At 44.4% G+C, this 14,210-nt stretch overlaps 2 protein-coding genes across 3 annotated transcripts; one reads left to right on the top strand and one right to left on the bottom strand.

Annotated features, from left to right (window-relative positions):
* The first annotated feature begins 1,753 nt into the window (after positions 1 to 1,753).
* On the top strand, positions 1,754 to 10,174 carry LOC127757245 (uncharacterized). Its single transcript, XM_052282725.1, has 2 exons — positions 1,754 to 2,387; positions 9,181 to 10,174. The coding sequence occupies exons 1-2, from the start codon at positions 2,015 to 2,017 to the stop codon at positions 10,071 to 10,073; spliced, it is 1,266 nt and encodes a 421-aa protein (XP_052138685.1). The 5' UTR covers positions 1,754 to 2,014; the 3' UTR covers positions 10,074 to 10,174.
* LOC127757244 (uncharacterized) lies at positions 3,924 to 8,269 on the bottom strand. 2 transcript variants are annotated; one of them, XM_052282724.1, is made up of 5 exons: positions 7,824 to 8,269; positions 6,682 to 7,708; positions 4,813 to 6,370; positions 4,532 to 4,720; positions 3,924 to 4,430 (listed from the first exon to the last, which is right to left on the bottom strand). In XM_052282724.1, the coding sequence occupies exons 3-5, from the start codon at positions 6,294 to 6,296 to the stop codon at positions 4,163 to 4,165; spliced, it is 1,941 nt and encodes a 646-aa protein (XP_052138684.1). In that variant the 5' UTR covers positions 6,297 to 6,370; positions 6,682 to 7,708; positions 7,824 to 8,269; the 3' UTR covers positions 3,924 to 4,162. The 2 variants fall into 2 exon arrangements, with proteins under 2 accessions (XP_052138684.1, XP_052138683.1); XM_052282723.1 differs by having other exon boundaries at positions 6,682 to 6,764.
* Positions 10,175 to 14,210: the final 4,036 nt, after the last annotated feature.

Here is a 14,210-nt window from a genome sequence, read left to right as displayed (position 1 = left end):
TCCGCCGCCACCACCTGCCACCGGGAGAGGAGAGGTGAGGGGAGGGGAGAGGAGAGGTGAAGGGGAGGGGATGCGAGAGGTGAGGGGATAAGCTTGCCGGCCGTGAGTGGTGAGGTGTGGAGACTTAGAAAAAATCTCCTCCTATCCCAAGTCTATTTATATTCAAGTCTATTTTCGCAGGCGGACCACTTAAGCGGCGCCTGCGAAAATGATTTTTGCAGGCGCCGCTTAAGTGGTCCGGCTGCTAAAATAGATTTTCGCAGGCTGACATCAAATTTCACCTCGATTTATATTTTTGTAGACGGTCATTTGGCTCTAAGGGTCATGTCCGCCTGCGAAAATAAGACTCTCACATTGGAAAAAATGCTTTTTCTAGTAGTGTCGTTTGCACTTTGCACAAACATCAATCAGCTGACAATCACGCGTATATCCCCTTTGCACAAAAACCAGCTAAGGCTGTGTTCAGTTCCTTAAAAAGTTAAAAGTTTGGGTTAAAATTAGTACGATATGACTGAAAAGTTATGTGTGTATGGCATATTGATACGATGAAAAAGTTAGCATTAGCTTGAGTGAACTTATCAGTCAGTAACGAGTCAGAAACTCTGGAACGGCACGACTCCTATGTACAATTGTTCACCTTTTCACCATAAAGAATAATCCACGTCATCATGACTTCATGTCAATTCTGTCATGGAAAAATTAAACAGCTAGTACGAGTGTACGACATAATTAGCCGACGTAATATTATAAAATCCTTTTTAGTCATCACACTAATATCAAATCCGTACGTTACTCCTCCTTCCGGATCAAAATATAAGATCATAACAATAGATACGATATTTTCTAGTAGTACAAATCTATACAGACAACCTGTTCAGATTCATAGCAGAAAATGTTTTACCTAATCTTAAGTTCTTATATTTTGAGATAAAAAAAAGTAGCATTCTTTTTAGTGAAAATTGACGTAATCTAGCTTATTATATTTAGGGCGTTATTCACATGAAAAGAATGGAGTAGTGTCTAACCGCATAGTATGACACAAACACAGAATGCTAGATGCTTTCTAGTTGTTGTCTACTCCTTTGTTGTTATGGGAGGACATGGATACTACGTAGTACTATTCCGTCCTAAAAAGAATCTAATTCTATCAATGAATTTGGACACATCATGTATCCTCTGTCCTAAAAATAATTCAATCCTATCAACAAATCTGGATACATCGAGGGGTACTGCAGATGCTGCAGTACCAAATTACCAATGCTACCACATATAATTTCATTGTGTCCGAAGCTTCAACTACTTATGTTCTTGATCATCATACGCTCGTGGCTACCAGGAGCCAGGGAACCACCAAAAGTAGGACTCAACCTGTTTAGATACCTTAGATCTTCAAAAGTTTCAATAAAATTTGAATGAATCTCATAGAAATTTAGGAGACAATCCTAGACCTTAAGCCCTAACTGTTCTAGGTTTGTCTCCACCCCTGGTAGCTACCCTTCGAGGCTTCGACCGCGCCTACCGCCCTTCTCCAAAACTGCCACCATTCACCAAGAACTGGGTCATCATCACCTTAAATTACAAATTTCCAAAAAAAAAAAATTAAACAGAAGAAAAAACCAAAAAAAAAAAAAACCTTTGAGAAGAGTTAGTAGTACAACCCTGGCCCATGACGTCACCTACTCTTTCTCCTTTCTCAAAAGTGGCTGGCCCAACCAATTCTATCATACACACTATTCATTTCATTCTTTTTTTTTCTCTTCTTCTTCTTGTGCTGTTTAGTGGTGCTCCATTTGCAAAGTTTGACACTTGATCATCCCAATGATCACCTCCTCCACCTACCTCCCCCCAAATTCCTCCTGCTCCTCCTCGATCCTTCCATCTCCTCTCCGTTTTCTTGATTAATCCTACGAAATCTTGGCAAATTTCCAGCCTTTCTTTCTGCTGAATTTCGCTTGATCCTGAGCTGAGCTGAGCTGAGCTGGAAACATTGGGACGCCGGGGAGGCCCGCCGGCCATGGTGCGGGAGCTTATCGCCGTGGTGGCGCGCGCGGCGCTGCAGTGGGCGCTGTCGTCGCTGCTGCTCGCCAACGGCGCCGCTTTCTGCCTCATCGCCGCCGCGGCGTCGTGGCTCCGCCTCGGCCCGCCGCCGTGCCTACTCTGCGCCGGCGTCCACCGGCTTCTCTGCTCCGCCTCCGCCGACGACGCGCGCGGCCAAGAACGCGTGGCCTTCCGACGCCTCCTCTGCGACGCCCACGTCGCCGCCATAGCCGCCGCGGCGGCGGCGGCGGCGGAGCCGGAGAAGAAGAAGCAGCAGCAGCAGCCGGATCAGCAGAAGATGATCTCAGCTTCTGATGGCGCAGAAGCTGAAAATTCAGACAAACCAGGAGGTAATCGATCTATGAACATCCTTCCAATTTGAAACTACTTGTAGTGTCTTATTGCAAAACAATAGTGTTATGCGTGTCGGTTTGGAGAAAAATTTGTTGAATTCGGTCAGGTTCAGGTCGTTGATGATTCAATAATCAATAATTAGAGTGAAGCTTTGCTAGTAGTAGGTTCGATTGGTTGGTCACTTTGTAGAATGGCATTGGCATCATTTCATCTTTTGGTTGGTGCAACCTTTACTAGTTGAGCTTTCACAATATTACATTGGTAGGAATCTTTAGGGATAAAAAGTTGGGGCCTTGGAAAAAGAAAAAAACATTTCAGAGTAGACTGATCCTGAGAGGCTGAAAGTGATTCAATGATCAACCACATAGCATTGCCACATTTTTAAATAGATTGTGTAGTTAGATATCAAAATCTTAAACATTAATAGATGCGCTAGGATTTTAGATTGAAAATACTATTAGAGCAAGTTTAATAGTATAGCCAACTACTAGCTTCAATTCATCTATAGTCAATCTAATAGCTCATTCATACACTAGTTACCTATAAAGCATATACTATATTATTAATATATGGTCTCACCTCTCATACATACACTAACATATTGGAGTCCGTGCTGCAGCTGGCTATAAATCTGTAACCCGCTTTCCTTTTCTCTTCTCTTCGCTCCTCCACATGTGCTTACAACTGACTTGTAAGCTCGCTCTTAGGCTGTGTTCGGGAGGTGTGGTTGGAAACTCATCTCCCGCACACGCCAAACGGAGCAACATATTTTCTTATAATTAATTAAGTATTTATTAATTTTTTTTAAAAAGGATTAATACAATTTTTTAAAGCAACTTTCATATAGAAATTTTTTTGCAAAAAAGTACCATTTAGCAGTTTGAAAAACGTGCGCACGGAAAATGAGGGAGGTGAGTTGGGAAAGTTGGGGAAACAACTCGAGAGAATCCCTTATATGCCACTGAAAATTTGTCTGATCTCCTGTATGCCACTGAAAATTGGCTCTTCCCTTATATGCCATTGGTTCAAATTTTCGCTCCCTCTCATGCCACTGCCATCCGTTAACTGGTAGTTGACTGTTAACTGTAGAGTGAAATGACGTATTTGCCCTTCTTGAGTTGATAGGCATGTAGTAGGTGGTATGTCAGTTATATACTACATTTTAGCTAGGCATCACATATATTTGGAATAAATGAATATATAAATGTATAGCATTGATCTATATATTGAATATATGAATATTTTTCAGTCATATAATTTTGAGGCACATATTTCTCTGTTTTTCATAGTAGAACAAAGCAATCTGTTATGGCATTAATGTATTTTCCACATACATTAACCATGTACTTCTTGAACAAAAGCTTCAACAATATTTACTAGGGAGCACAACATTTCTCTGTTTTTCACAGTATAACAAAACATTCAAGCAATATAATAGATTGCTTCTGACAGACATTTAAGATAATGTGTAATTGCACATTGTTTGTAATGCACAGCTAAACAGCTAAAATAACACACAGTAGCACAGAATATGCAACAAATATTATAGGGAGCTGTTTAAATGACCACAGAGTACCAAAATGCATACTGACAGTACCAAAATACATGTTCAGGCTTACTGACATGGTGCATCAGCACTCATCAAACTAACTCCCAGCACATAACCAACTCCCGGTGCATACTAACATAGTGCTGACATGCACCGGGACTAGAGCAGTATTACAGTACCAAACTCCCATATATGACAGTAGCAAAATAATATAAGACATGTTCAGTCTGAATTAAAATCTAGAGATTTCTTCTTCTTGCTTCTTGTCCCCATTGCTGGACTATCTAGAGACACATGAGCATCCTTGTCTTTTCGCTTGATTTGAGCCAAAGGTGTAGTAGCACTACTATTCTCTTTGTTGTTCTTATTGGCTACCTTGGCTTTAGTCTTTGCCTTAGATTTGGCCTTGGCTTTGCCCTTATTAGGTGGTGGCAGTGGCATCAGCACACTCAAAGGTTCTGGTTGGTTAGATCCTGTCATTGATCTTGATCTAAAGATTGACATAAATGTTAGACAATAATTATTGAAAGGAAAATGTGAGCAAATAACGAAGTGATCAGTGAAGATGAAATCTCACAAAAGTAGATATACCTAATTGAATCTGATGAAGTAATAGTAAGGTCCTGGCCTTTTTTTCCACTTTGGCAACTTTTGGTTGGTGGATATGACATTGTTGGAGCCAAACAAGAATTTTGTGCAGAAGACTCACTAGGAACAGGTACAATGCTAGATTCACAGTGAACACTAGTAACCTTCTTTTGCCTTTTTTTTGGAGGACCCCTACAACCAATATTTTGGACATACAAGAAAATATTTTAAACAGTATAGAAATTAAAATGAGAATGAAGAGGAAATATTTGATAAGAAGGTACCTTTCAGCTAGCATTGCTTGGTAATCAGCAGGATCACCCTCTCTGCAACTATGCCAATGATGACCATAACCCTTACAAAGTGGACACTTGTGCTTGCCTTTATTAGCTCCTGTGTTGCCCTTTTCACTGCAACCTTTATACCTTGTCCTCTTTGGCCTGCCTGCTATTTTTTTGAGAACCGGTGGATGCAAGAATTCATGGGTTGGATTAGGCCATTGAGATTTGTCAATCAAAGGAGGGATTACTTTTGAATAAGCCAGCTGGAACCTTCTAACAGAGTAACATTTGTCTACAAAATCCTCAATGTTGCAACCTCTGATAGATGTGATAAAAGCTATAGCATGTGTACATGGTTTTCCTGAGACCTGCCACTCTCTACAGCTACATGTATGATCTCTGAGATTGACAACAAACCTATGGCCACTCCCTCCCTTGCACTCCACTTCTGCTAATGTATCATCACTTCTTGTAACTTCATGGTTCAAACCCCTGCTCTTTTCATTCAACTCCTTCATGATGTGTGGCAGTATATTCCCCTCAAGCTTTTTTGAAATGGACCTTCTCTTGTTCCATTTCACCATTAACTTATGCCTGATCTTGTCCATGAAATCCACCAAATGCAATCCTTTATGCTCCTTGATCCAGTTATTGAAACATTCTGCCAAATTATTTGTGACATAATCAACCTTGCATTGGCCTGAGAACTGACTTCTTGTCCAAAGTCTGACATGGTTCTGTTTGAGGTAAGCCACAACCTCTGGCTTTGCTTCACCCATTCTCTCAATGTGTTTCTGAAAGAAATATGGATTATATGAGTACGCTGCAGGCCATAGGTTATCATCAAACACTTTCCCATGGAACTTCTTCTTGAAATTGTTCACCAAATGTAGCATACATTCTCTATGTTCAGCATAAGGAAAAACTTGATGTACTGCAGTATCTACTCCTTTCCCTGCATCTGTACAAACAGCAAGTCCATCGGGATTCCCAATAGCATCCCTAAGCCTCTCCATGAACCATTTCCAGTTGTCATTGGTCTCTGAATCCATCACTCCAAAGGCCACTGGGTACATCCAATTATGCCCATCAACAGCACACGCAGTTGCCAACTGCCCCTTGAACTTCCCAGTCAAAAAAGTACTATCTATTGCTACATATGGCCTGCAGCCATCTAGAAACCCATCTATGCAAGGTTTTAGTGCAAAGAATAGTCTTCTAAACCTAAGCTTCCCCACTACAGTTTGGTGGTCAATTACAACAAAGCTTCCAGGACATTCCCTCTCAATTATTGCCTTGTAGCTGTACAATCTATCAAAACTGTCTTGCCATTTGCCATACAGCTTTTCAAGAGCCAATTCCCTCCCAGCATAAACTCTTTTATAGTTGACCTTAACCTTGTGTGTCTCATGGATCCTCCTCTGTAATTCTTTTGCTCCCACAGTTGCATCCTCTAACAACCAGTCCTTAATTTTTTCACATACCATGCCTTGCTTGCAGGTTTGATCTTTTCGCTCCTTCTTGCACTCGAACAAGAATGATCAACATGATTGGTCTTCACCTACCAAAAGAAAAGAGCAAAAAATGGTATACTTAGCTCATAAAAAATAGGCAGCCACATGCAAGGTTTGATCTTGAAAATTTTGGCATCAATGAAAAATAGGCAGCCACCTGCCATTCTTGAAAAATAGGCAGCCACATGCAAGGTTTAATCAATTAAAATTTGGCATCAATGAAAAATAGGCAGCTACCTGCCATTCTTGAAAAATAAGCAGCCACATGCAAGCTAATTGCATTTTCATTATCAAGGAATGTGAATTGTTCTATACATGAAAAAATGGTACACTGAAAAATAATAGAACTAATACTTACTTGAATTGTGACATTGTCTTGCATTGTTGATGCATGAATTCTCCACAAGCACCCCTCAGCAGCACATTTGGCAATGAACCTCCCTGGGTCAGTCTTAACAATGTTATACTCGAATTCATGCTTAATTACATGCTGAGCTATTGCCAATCTAAATTGCACAATGTTTTCATAGATACTATCTTTTGTCATTGGTGGATCATTTCTATCATATACTACCTCTGGATTTTGGACAGGAATAAAATCTTCAACCACCCAATCCTCCTCTTCTTCCCCCTCCTCTTCTTCCTCCCCCTCCTCCTCCACACCATCATCCTCTTCCTCTCCCTCGTCAACACCATCCTCCTCTTCCTCTCCCTCGTCAACACCATCCTCCTCTTCCTCCCCCTCCTCACTAACCACCTCAGTAACCACCTCAGGCACATCAGTAGGCTCTTTCTCTTGCTCACCATCAGCAGCAACCACAACAATTTCATCATCGGAGTAGATGCCTTCATCATCAACACCAACATGTTCATTTTGTTTAAATGGATTTGCTAAATACCTATCAGCATGCTATGTGCTACTGCTAGGCTGAGAGATAGTAGCCTGAGAGATAGTAGCCTGAGATGGCACTGCAGCAGATGGAGTGCATGGCACATCATGTATGTCAGCCATATTAGGTTCTATCCCACTAGCTATCTTTTCAGGTGTTGGCCAATCTGGAAGTGGAAGAACTACAGCTTGCTCATTATTCCTATGAACTTGAATCAACATAGATATTTCCTTGGTGGTGGCATTCTTGACAAACATTTCTAGCATAGACTGGTCTGAACATACTTGAGGATAGTTTTTGTTTCCTGGATCATAGTAGTTCACTGTTATAAATTCATTCACCCCCCATGGGTACTTCTCCCAAATGTCATCAATGAAGTCCTTGAAATTTGTCCTGTCACTGTCTATCACTTCCTCTGTTTTATAGGTGAAGTTGTCTCTACTATGATGCCCATGGAGCCTGATTTTCAACAAATATATTGTACCAGGATCCATCCTATACATGATGCATGCAACAAAATTACTGCATGCTACAAAACTACATCCCACCAGTGCTGCCACCATATGCAAAAATCAGAACATTTACAAAAGGGGAAAATTTTGAGACATACCCTTGAGGAACCCAAGATTGGGGAGGACATTGGCTTGCTTTCACCATTTTCCTTGCCTTCTCCTGCCGCTCCTGCACCTCCATAAGCCGCCGTCGGCCTGCTCCAGGTGCCGCCGCCTCCCAAGACCGGCCGCCGCCCCTGACGCCCAGCGCCGCCCCTCCCAAGACCGGGCGCCGCCCCTGACGCCGGGCGCCGCCCTCACCGTGCCTGCTACGACCGCTGTGCGCTCCTCCCGTGGCCGGGCGCCGCCTCTCCAGCGACCGGCCACCGCCCCTCCCGCGACCGGGCGCCGCCCCTCCAGTGACCGGGCGCCGCCCTCGCCGCGTCGAACCGCCGGAAGCGCCTCGCCGGATCGCCGCCCTCGCCGTGCCTTGTCCTCACGGGAGCCACGCCGCCTTCTGTCCTCCCTCTCTGTGTTGCCTGTGCACGATCTAGGGTTTCCTGTCACTGATGAGGACAAATGTTGGGCTTGGGCCACTTGGGCCATATTCTCAAGTTTAGGCCAGAGGTTATTTTGGTCATTTATGCAAAAAACTGATAGATCAATAGAGTCAACACACGGTCAACTCACGGGAGTGGCATGAGAGGGAGCGAAAATTTGAACCAATGACATATAAGGGAAGAGCCAATTTTGTGTGGCATATCAGGGATCAGACCAAATTTCAATGGCATATAAGGGATTCTCTCAAAGAACTCAGCCTAGTATATTTCTCATGGAACACACTTTCATATATTTTTGTTTAATATTTTTATAGCAATATAGTTAATAAAATGTAATAATACAGTTAGTAACTACAGGTAATTTTTAAAATTTCTCCATAATGAAACGTGTGTGCACAGTACTTTTTGTTGATATCCAAAATGTCAACAGAGATATTAATTACTAGAAGGAAGTAAGAATGAAGTGAACACAACGTTAGCATCTGTCAACTTCAATATCTGGAACTTTCTGTAATTACAAGTTACAGTTTAAGGCGTGTTTTGAATGTTGGAATTTCACATGAAACTTTTAGATCTCCCATAGGTATCGTGAACAGATCAGTGTTCTGAATGGGCTTAAATTCTAGTAGTAAAGATTATCCAATTCATACCGACACTTATTATGGCATTCGAGTTATTTGAGAGTTCATTACGTTATTCTCTTGGAGCAGTTTTATCAAAATTCAACCAAATTTGAAGGTGTGCGAAATTTTAGAGACATGGGGAGATCTCTCACCGAGAAACTGGTCCATGAGTTTAAGCAAAATTGGTCATTACAAATTTATAATCAAGAAAATCTACAAAATTACTGTTGTTAATTCCCTTGAACTACTGTCATCAAGAAATATTGGTTTGTTGATGATGGACATGCCCTTAGGAATGGAGGGTCACCGCGTCGTCTCCATCGGCAGCGAGATCTGCGAGCAGGACCACGCCGGCGGCGACCAGCGCCCCACCGCCGGCGACGACGGCGACGGCGACGGCCCTTACGTCTCCCTCTTCGAGCTCGCGCCCATCGCGGCGCGCGCGCCGCACGACGAGGACGGGCACGGCCATGCCCAAGAGGTGTTCGACGACCTGCCGGCCGAGCTGCGGCGCGACGGCGACGGCGCGCTGACCGTGGGCGGGCTCGTGGCGGCGCTCCGGGCGCAGCGGAGGGAGCTGGAGGCCGTTCGCGCCGAGCTCGACGGCGAGCGGCGCGCGGGCGCGGAGGCGGCGGAGTACCAGCGGCAGCTGGAGGAGCAGGGGGAGTTCGACCGGGAGGCGGTGCGCCTCGCCATGCAGCTCGTCCACGAGGCCGAGACGGAGAAGCACGCCCTGCAGCGCCAGCTCGACGCGTTCCGGGTCAAGGCCCAGCTCTACGACTACGAGGCCGCCGCCGCCGCCGCCGCCACGGACCACGACGCGGCCGGCGACGGCGGCGGCGGCGGCAACAACTACCAGTCGCTGGTGGACTTCTTGCCGGGGTCGGTGTTCTCCTCCTCGCCGGACCTGGGCAACCTGCTCAAGCTCTACACCGAGGGCAATGGCAGCGGCCGTCGTCAACGGGACGGTCGACTGACCGACGCGCCGGCGCCGGTGGTCACCGAGGTAGTTGAGGAAGAAGAGGAGGAGGAGGAGGAGGAGGTCACCGTCGCGGCCATCGGTGGCGTGGATTCGAACGGGAACGGTGATGCTGCGGCCACCATAGCCATTGCCGTTGATTCTTTGCAGGAAGTAAGCAGCGATAACCTCGAACCCACAGAAGTATCACCGCAAATTCTTCCTTAGATTTAATTTGAATATTGGAACTAATACAGCCTTGTCAATATATGCATATCATGTAATTAAATTTTATTTGTTCACTTTAAATAGAAGTTGTTTACTTTTTATCCTTCATATACTTAGAGCTTGAAAGTGTGACAGGAAGAAACATTTGGTACTATATATATTAGTGGTTTGGTTTCCTAAGAAAACTGTCAAATTTTCAGCCCTTAGATCCGCTCCGAGATTCGTGCGTACAACAAGGGAAAAAACAGCAGAATATAGTGTTTTGGAGGGGAATCGACCCTGGGCCTTGCTCTTACATAGGGCAGCATTCCAACCACTAAGCCAGCCGTTCATACACTTTAATCTACTTACATAGCATTTACACCCTAATTACACAGTAGTTACATAGCACTTATACTATAATTACATAGTAGTTATACCCTAATTACATAGTAGTTACATGATAGTTACAGGGGTAGTTACATTTGTATAAAATTAGGATTTGCAAATTTTTTTCAAGAGCATATGTGTTTTACTTTTGAATTATTCTTCCTTATACATGTTGAACAATTTCTTACTGTTCAATCAACTCAACTGTTGATGCTAAGATCCTATGGTTAAAAAATTTGAAAGTTTTGAGCCTCAAAAACTGTCGACAGATTACTAGCTAGTTCCAAAAAAAATTTCCGAGACTAGTTTTATTTTCGGGTTTTTAGGTACCCTCAAATTATTATGAGCCGTTCATTTTTTTAGATCTGATGGATCTGATTCTACTATACTACATCCGATGGTATGTGTAGAATAAATTTTGTGCAAACAGATGAATTGGTAAAGATATCTTATCGAAGTTTTGAATACAATATTTTTTATACTCATAATAATCTATAGTTAGATTTAAATTATACTACCCTACTACTCCATCCGTTTCAAAATGTTTGTCACCGTTGACTTTTTAGCACATGTTTGACCGTTCGTCTTATTCAAAAACTTTTGTGAAATATGTAAAATTATATGCCTACATAAAAATATATTTAACAATAAATCAAATGATAGGAAAATAATTAATAATTACTTAAATTTTTTAAATAAGACGAATGGTCAAACATGTGCTAAAAAGTCAACGGCGTCAAACATTTCGAAACGGAGGGAGTATATCGCTAGTAGTAGAACCGTACCAGCGCCCTTTATTTTAGCATATTTTCTATCCATCTAGAGATCTCACCGAGTTTGTGAATGATGTGTGAACTGTCACTAGTACGGGATAGGTCATCTCAATCGAGCGGACAGCCTCATCAGTGTCGGGAAGGGCTCCCATCACTAAACATAGGTCACTGATGTGAGAAGTTGTTTTAATCGGGCATTTGACCGTCACAGATAATAGTTATCTCAATCGGGCTAATAATAAGGCTTGTCACCGATAGGTTTGATCATGCATTTGAGTCAAACGAGGTTCGCCTGTCACAGATGACTAATCTCAATTGGGCCTACCTTCAGGCCTGTCATGGATGATGATTCATCTCCATTGGGCCAAACCATGAAGCCCATCACCGATAGGTTTGACCAGGCATTTGAGTCAAAAGAAGTTAGTTATGGCGCTCGTCACGGATGACTAATCTCAATCGGGCTTAAACATGAGCCCATCACGGATGGTGTTATCTCTCTTGGGCTTAAACGAAGGCCCGTCACACATGAGTCTCATCGGTGATGGGCACTTGATATATGCAACTCGGTTATTTCTATACGAGTGATCTACGACGGTGTTTATTTCGGCCCGATTGAGATGACTTCCTTGTGACGGCCCGTAAAACTGAGTTATGTGAGAGGCCGTCACAAATGGAAGGATCTGTACTAGTGTGTCCATTAGTTTAAATCTAACATCCACCAAGTAAAAGGTACTTAAATGTTTGTATCATCCCAAAATTTCCGAATTTAAAATCCAGAAACTAAAATTTGGAACTACATGTTGACGGTCCTTAAATCATAATATTTGATCGTCAATACCTGCAGATAATGGAATAAAATATGGTATCCGACTTAGTGGTAGGGATTATTACTAATCAGTTCCACTAGTGTTGGTAAAATATGTGTGCACAAGTATTTTAAGGAGAAAACACACCCGGCATGCAAGGAAACACACCTTCATCCAATCAGACGCAAGCACACGGATTGAAGGGCCCACAAGTTAGGTGAAACCGCCATGGAATGGGACATAACTGTCATAACCGCCATCAGGGCCCACCAGTCAGTGTCCCTGCCAAAGGAGAGGCCAGGAGGTGGGGCCCAGGGTTTGGCCGAACCACCAAAGGCACCTCTGATCCTGGCCTTCCACGTGTACGCTGCTAATGAAGTCTCAGTGACGGTTGGAGGGCAGTTTGGTCATTTCACATAGGAGTAACCGTCATCTGGAGCCTATAAAAGGAGGAGAGGCTCTCACTTCACTCACACACAACTTTGAGCTGAATTACAAGAGGCTCTATTGTATCTTTTGTACATTATAAAATAGGTAGAGAGTGAGGGGAAGCTCTGGAGGAGTGCCTGGAAATTTAGCGCTCTCTCTGACTTCTATCTCGACGAGTGTAGCTTCTTAGGAGGAATTCTGGAGGAGTACCGGAGCTGTCGGTACACTCTGCTTCGGCTTCGGAGAAACTTCTTCTATAAAGTAAGTATTCGTGATCCTTTCTTATGTTATTTAATTACTTAGTCTAAGTGAGATATATTTCCATCTTTGCAGATTCATTGTTTAGTATTCGTACTAAGTGCTCTAGTAGTAGGACTCTGGATAGAGAAGGAAGTTCCTGCGCAAGTATTAGAGTAGTAATTAATAACTTAGACGTTGTGTCTAGGTTAGAGATTACCTTTGTTTGTTGTGTATCCTACGGATTTGTCAGAGGTAGACGGCAGGTGGTGACAGCCCTGAATCCCGTCCTAGTAATCCCTCACTTCGGATACATCATAGAGCTATAACCGGAACCACGTTGGCAGACCAGCAGGGGTCTGTGCCTGAAGCAACATATAGGAATTTACCTTTAACTTAGCTCAGAAATTTAAAACACATAGAAAGTCCTCTCTAGCCTGCCTAGCCTACCTGTAGTTGTTGTCCTTCGAACGTCTTAGCCTTAGATAGATTATACATATTCCCTGAGTTCGATATCCTTTAGAGCATCTCTAAGAGCCTAGCCAAATGGCTCTCCAAGCCAAAATTTGCCTAACTTCAACAAAAATTCTACTCCAATAGACTAGCCAAATGGCTCTCCAAGCCATCCGGCTGGCTAAATTCCCAACCAGAATAGCCAAAGTTGGCTAGCTGGTATGGCTTGCCATCGGTGTGGGTCCCACCCCCCTCTCCTCTCTCTCTCTCCTCTTTCCCCATCCCTGCCCGCCGCTCCATCCGCCCAGCGCCACCGTCGTCATTCTCGCGGCGCCGCCGTCGTCGTCATCCCGGCGCCGCCGCGCCATCCGCCCAGCGCCGCCGTCGTCGTTCTCCCGGTGCCGCCGCCGTCGTCATCCGGCACCGCGTCGATGCTGTGCGGCGTGGCGGCGTCGAGTTTGGCTCTGTGCTCTCCTTGTCACCGGCGTCATCGACCGGTTGGAGATGCTCCAGCTCGCCAGCGCTGCGGTTGGCCGTGGGTCGCCGCCGCCCGGATTCCTCGGCCCCGCCCCCTCCTCAGCCCGGCGCCTTTCGTCGGCACCGCCGCCTGGATTCCTCAGCTCCGCCCCCTCCTCAACCCAGTGCCCTTAGTCAGCACCGTCGCCCGCCATCCACCGTACTGCCGCCACATGGGGAGACGGCTCCGTCGGTGTCGACGTTGTGGCTGCTGAGCGTGGCGTTATCCACCGTCTTCGGGATCCCCGCCACCGCCGGACCTCGTCGTGCACCGCGCATCGTGCCATCCCCACCGACGAATTGGTTGTTGGCGTATGTTGGTATTTAATACGGTCACAAATAAAATCCGCAAGCGCACGGATATACCGATGTAGCACTTCCCCTACGGAGTATTCCAAGGGTATCGAATCCAAGGGAACATGTGTGGTCAGATCTTCCTCCAGTTCAGCCAAGGACACCAAGCAAATGATAGGCCAGGATAGAGAGGATTTACTAGTGAGAAACAGTATCTAGGGAAAGCTTAACTTTAATCCTAATGCAATACTTCAGGCACC

This window comes from Oryza glaberrima, chromosome 12 (assembly GCF_000147395.1).
Source record: "Oryza glaberrima chromosome 12, OglaRS2, whole genome shotgun sequence".
NCBI lineage: Eukaryota > Viridiplantae > Streptophyta > Magnoliopsida > Poales > Poaceae > Oryza > Oryza glaberrima.
This window is presented reverse-complemented; position numbering and strand designations above follow the sequence as displayed.

Coding starts and splice junctions, on each gene's coding strand:
- LOC127757245 (XM_052282725.1), top strand. CDS start 2,015: ATGGTGCGGGAGCTTATCGCCGTGGTGGCGCGCGCGGCGCTGCAGTGG. Junction 2,388..9,180: donor AAATTCAGACAAACCAGGAG/GTAATCGATCTA, acceptor ACATGCCCTTAG/GAATGGAGGGTCACCGCGTC.
- LOC127757244 (XM_052282724.1), bottom strand. CDS start 6,296: ATGGTATGTGAAAAAATTAAGGACTGGTTGTTAGAGGATGCAACTGTG. Junction 4,721..4,812: donor CAAGCAATGCTAGCTGAAAG/GTACCTTCTTAT, acceptor TATTGGTTGTAG/GGGTCCTCCAAAAAAAAGGC. Junction 4,431..4,531: donor ACTTCATCAGATTCAATTAG/GTATATCTACTT, acceptor GTCAATCTTTAG/ATCAAGATCAATGACAGGAT.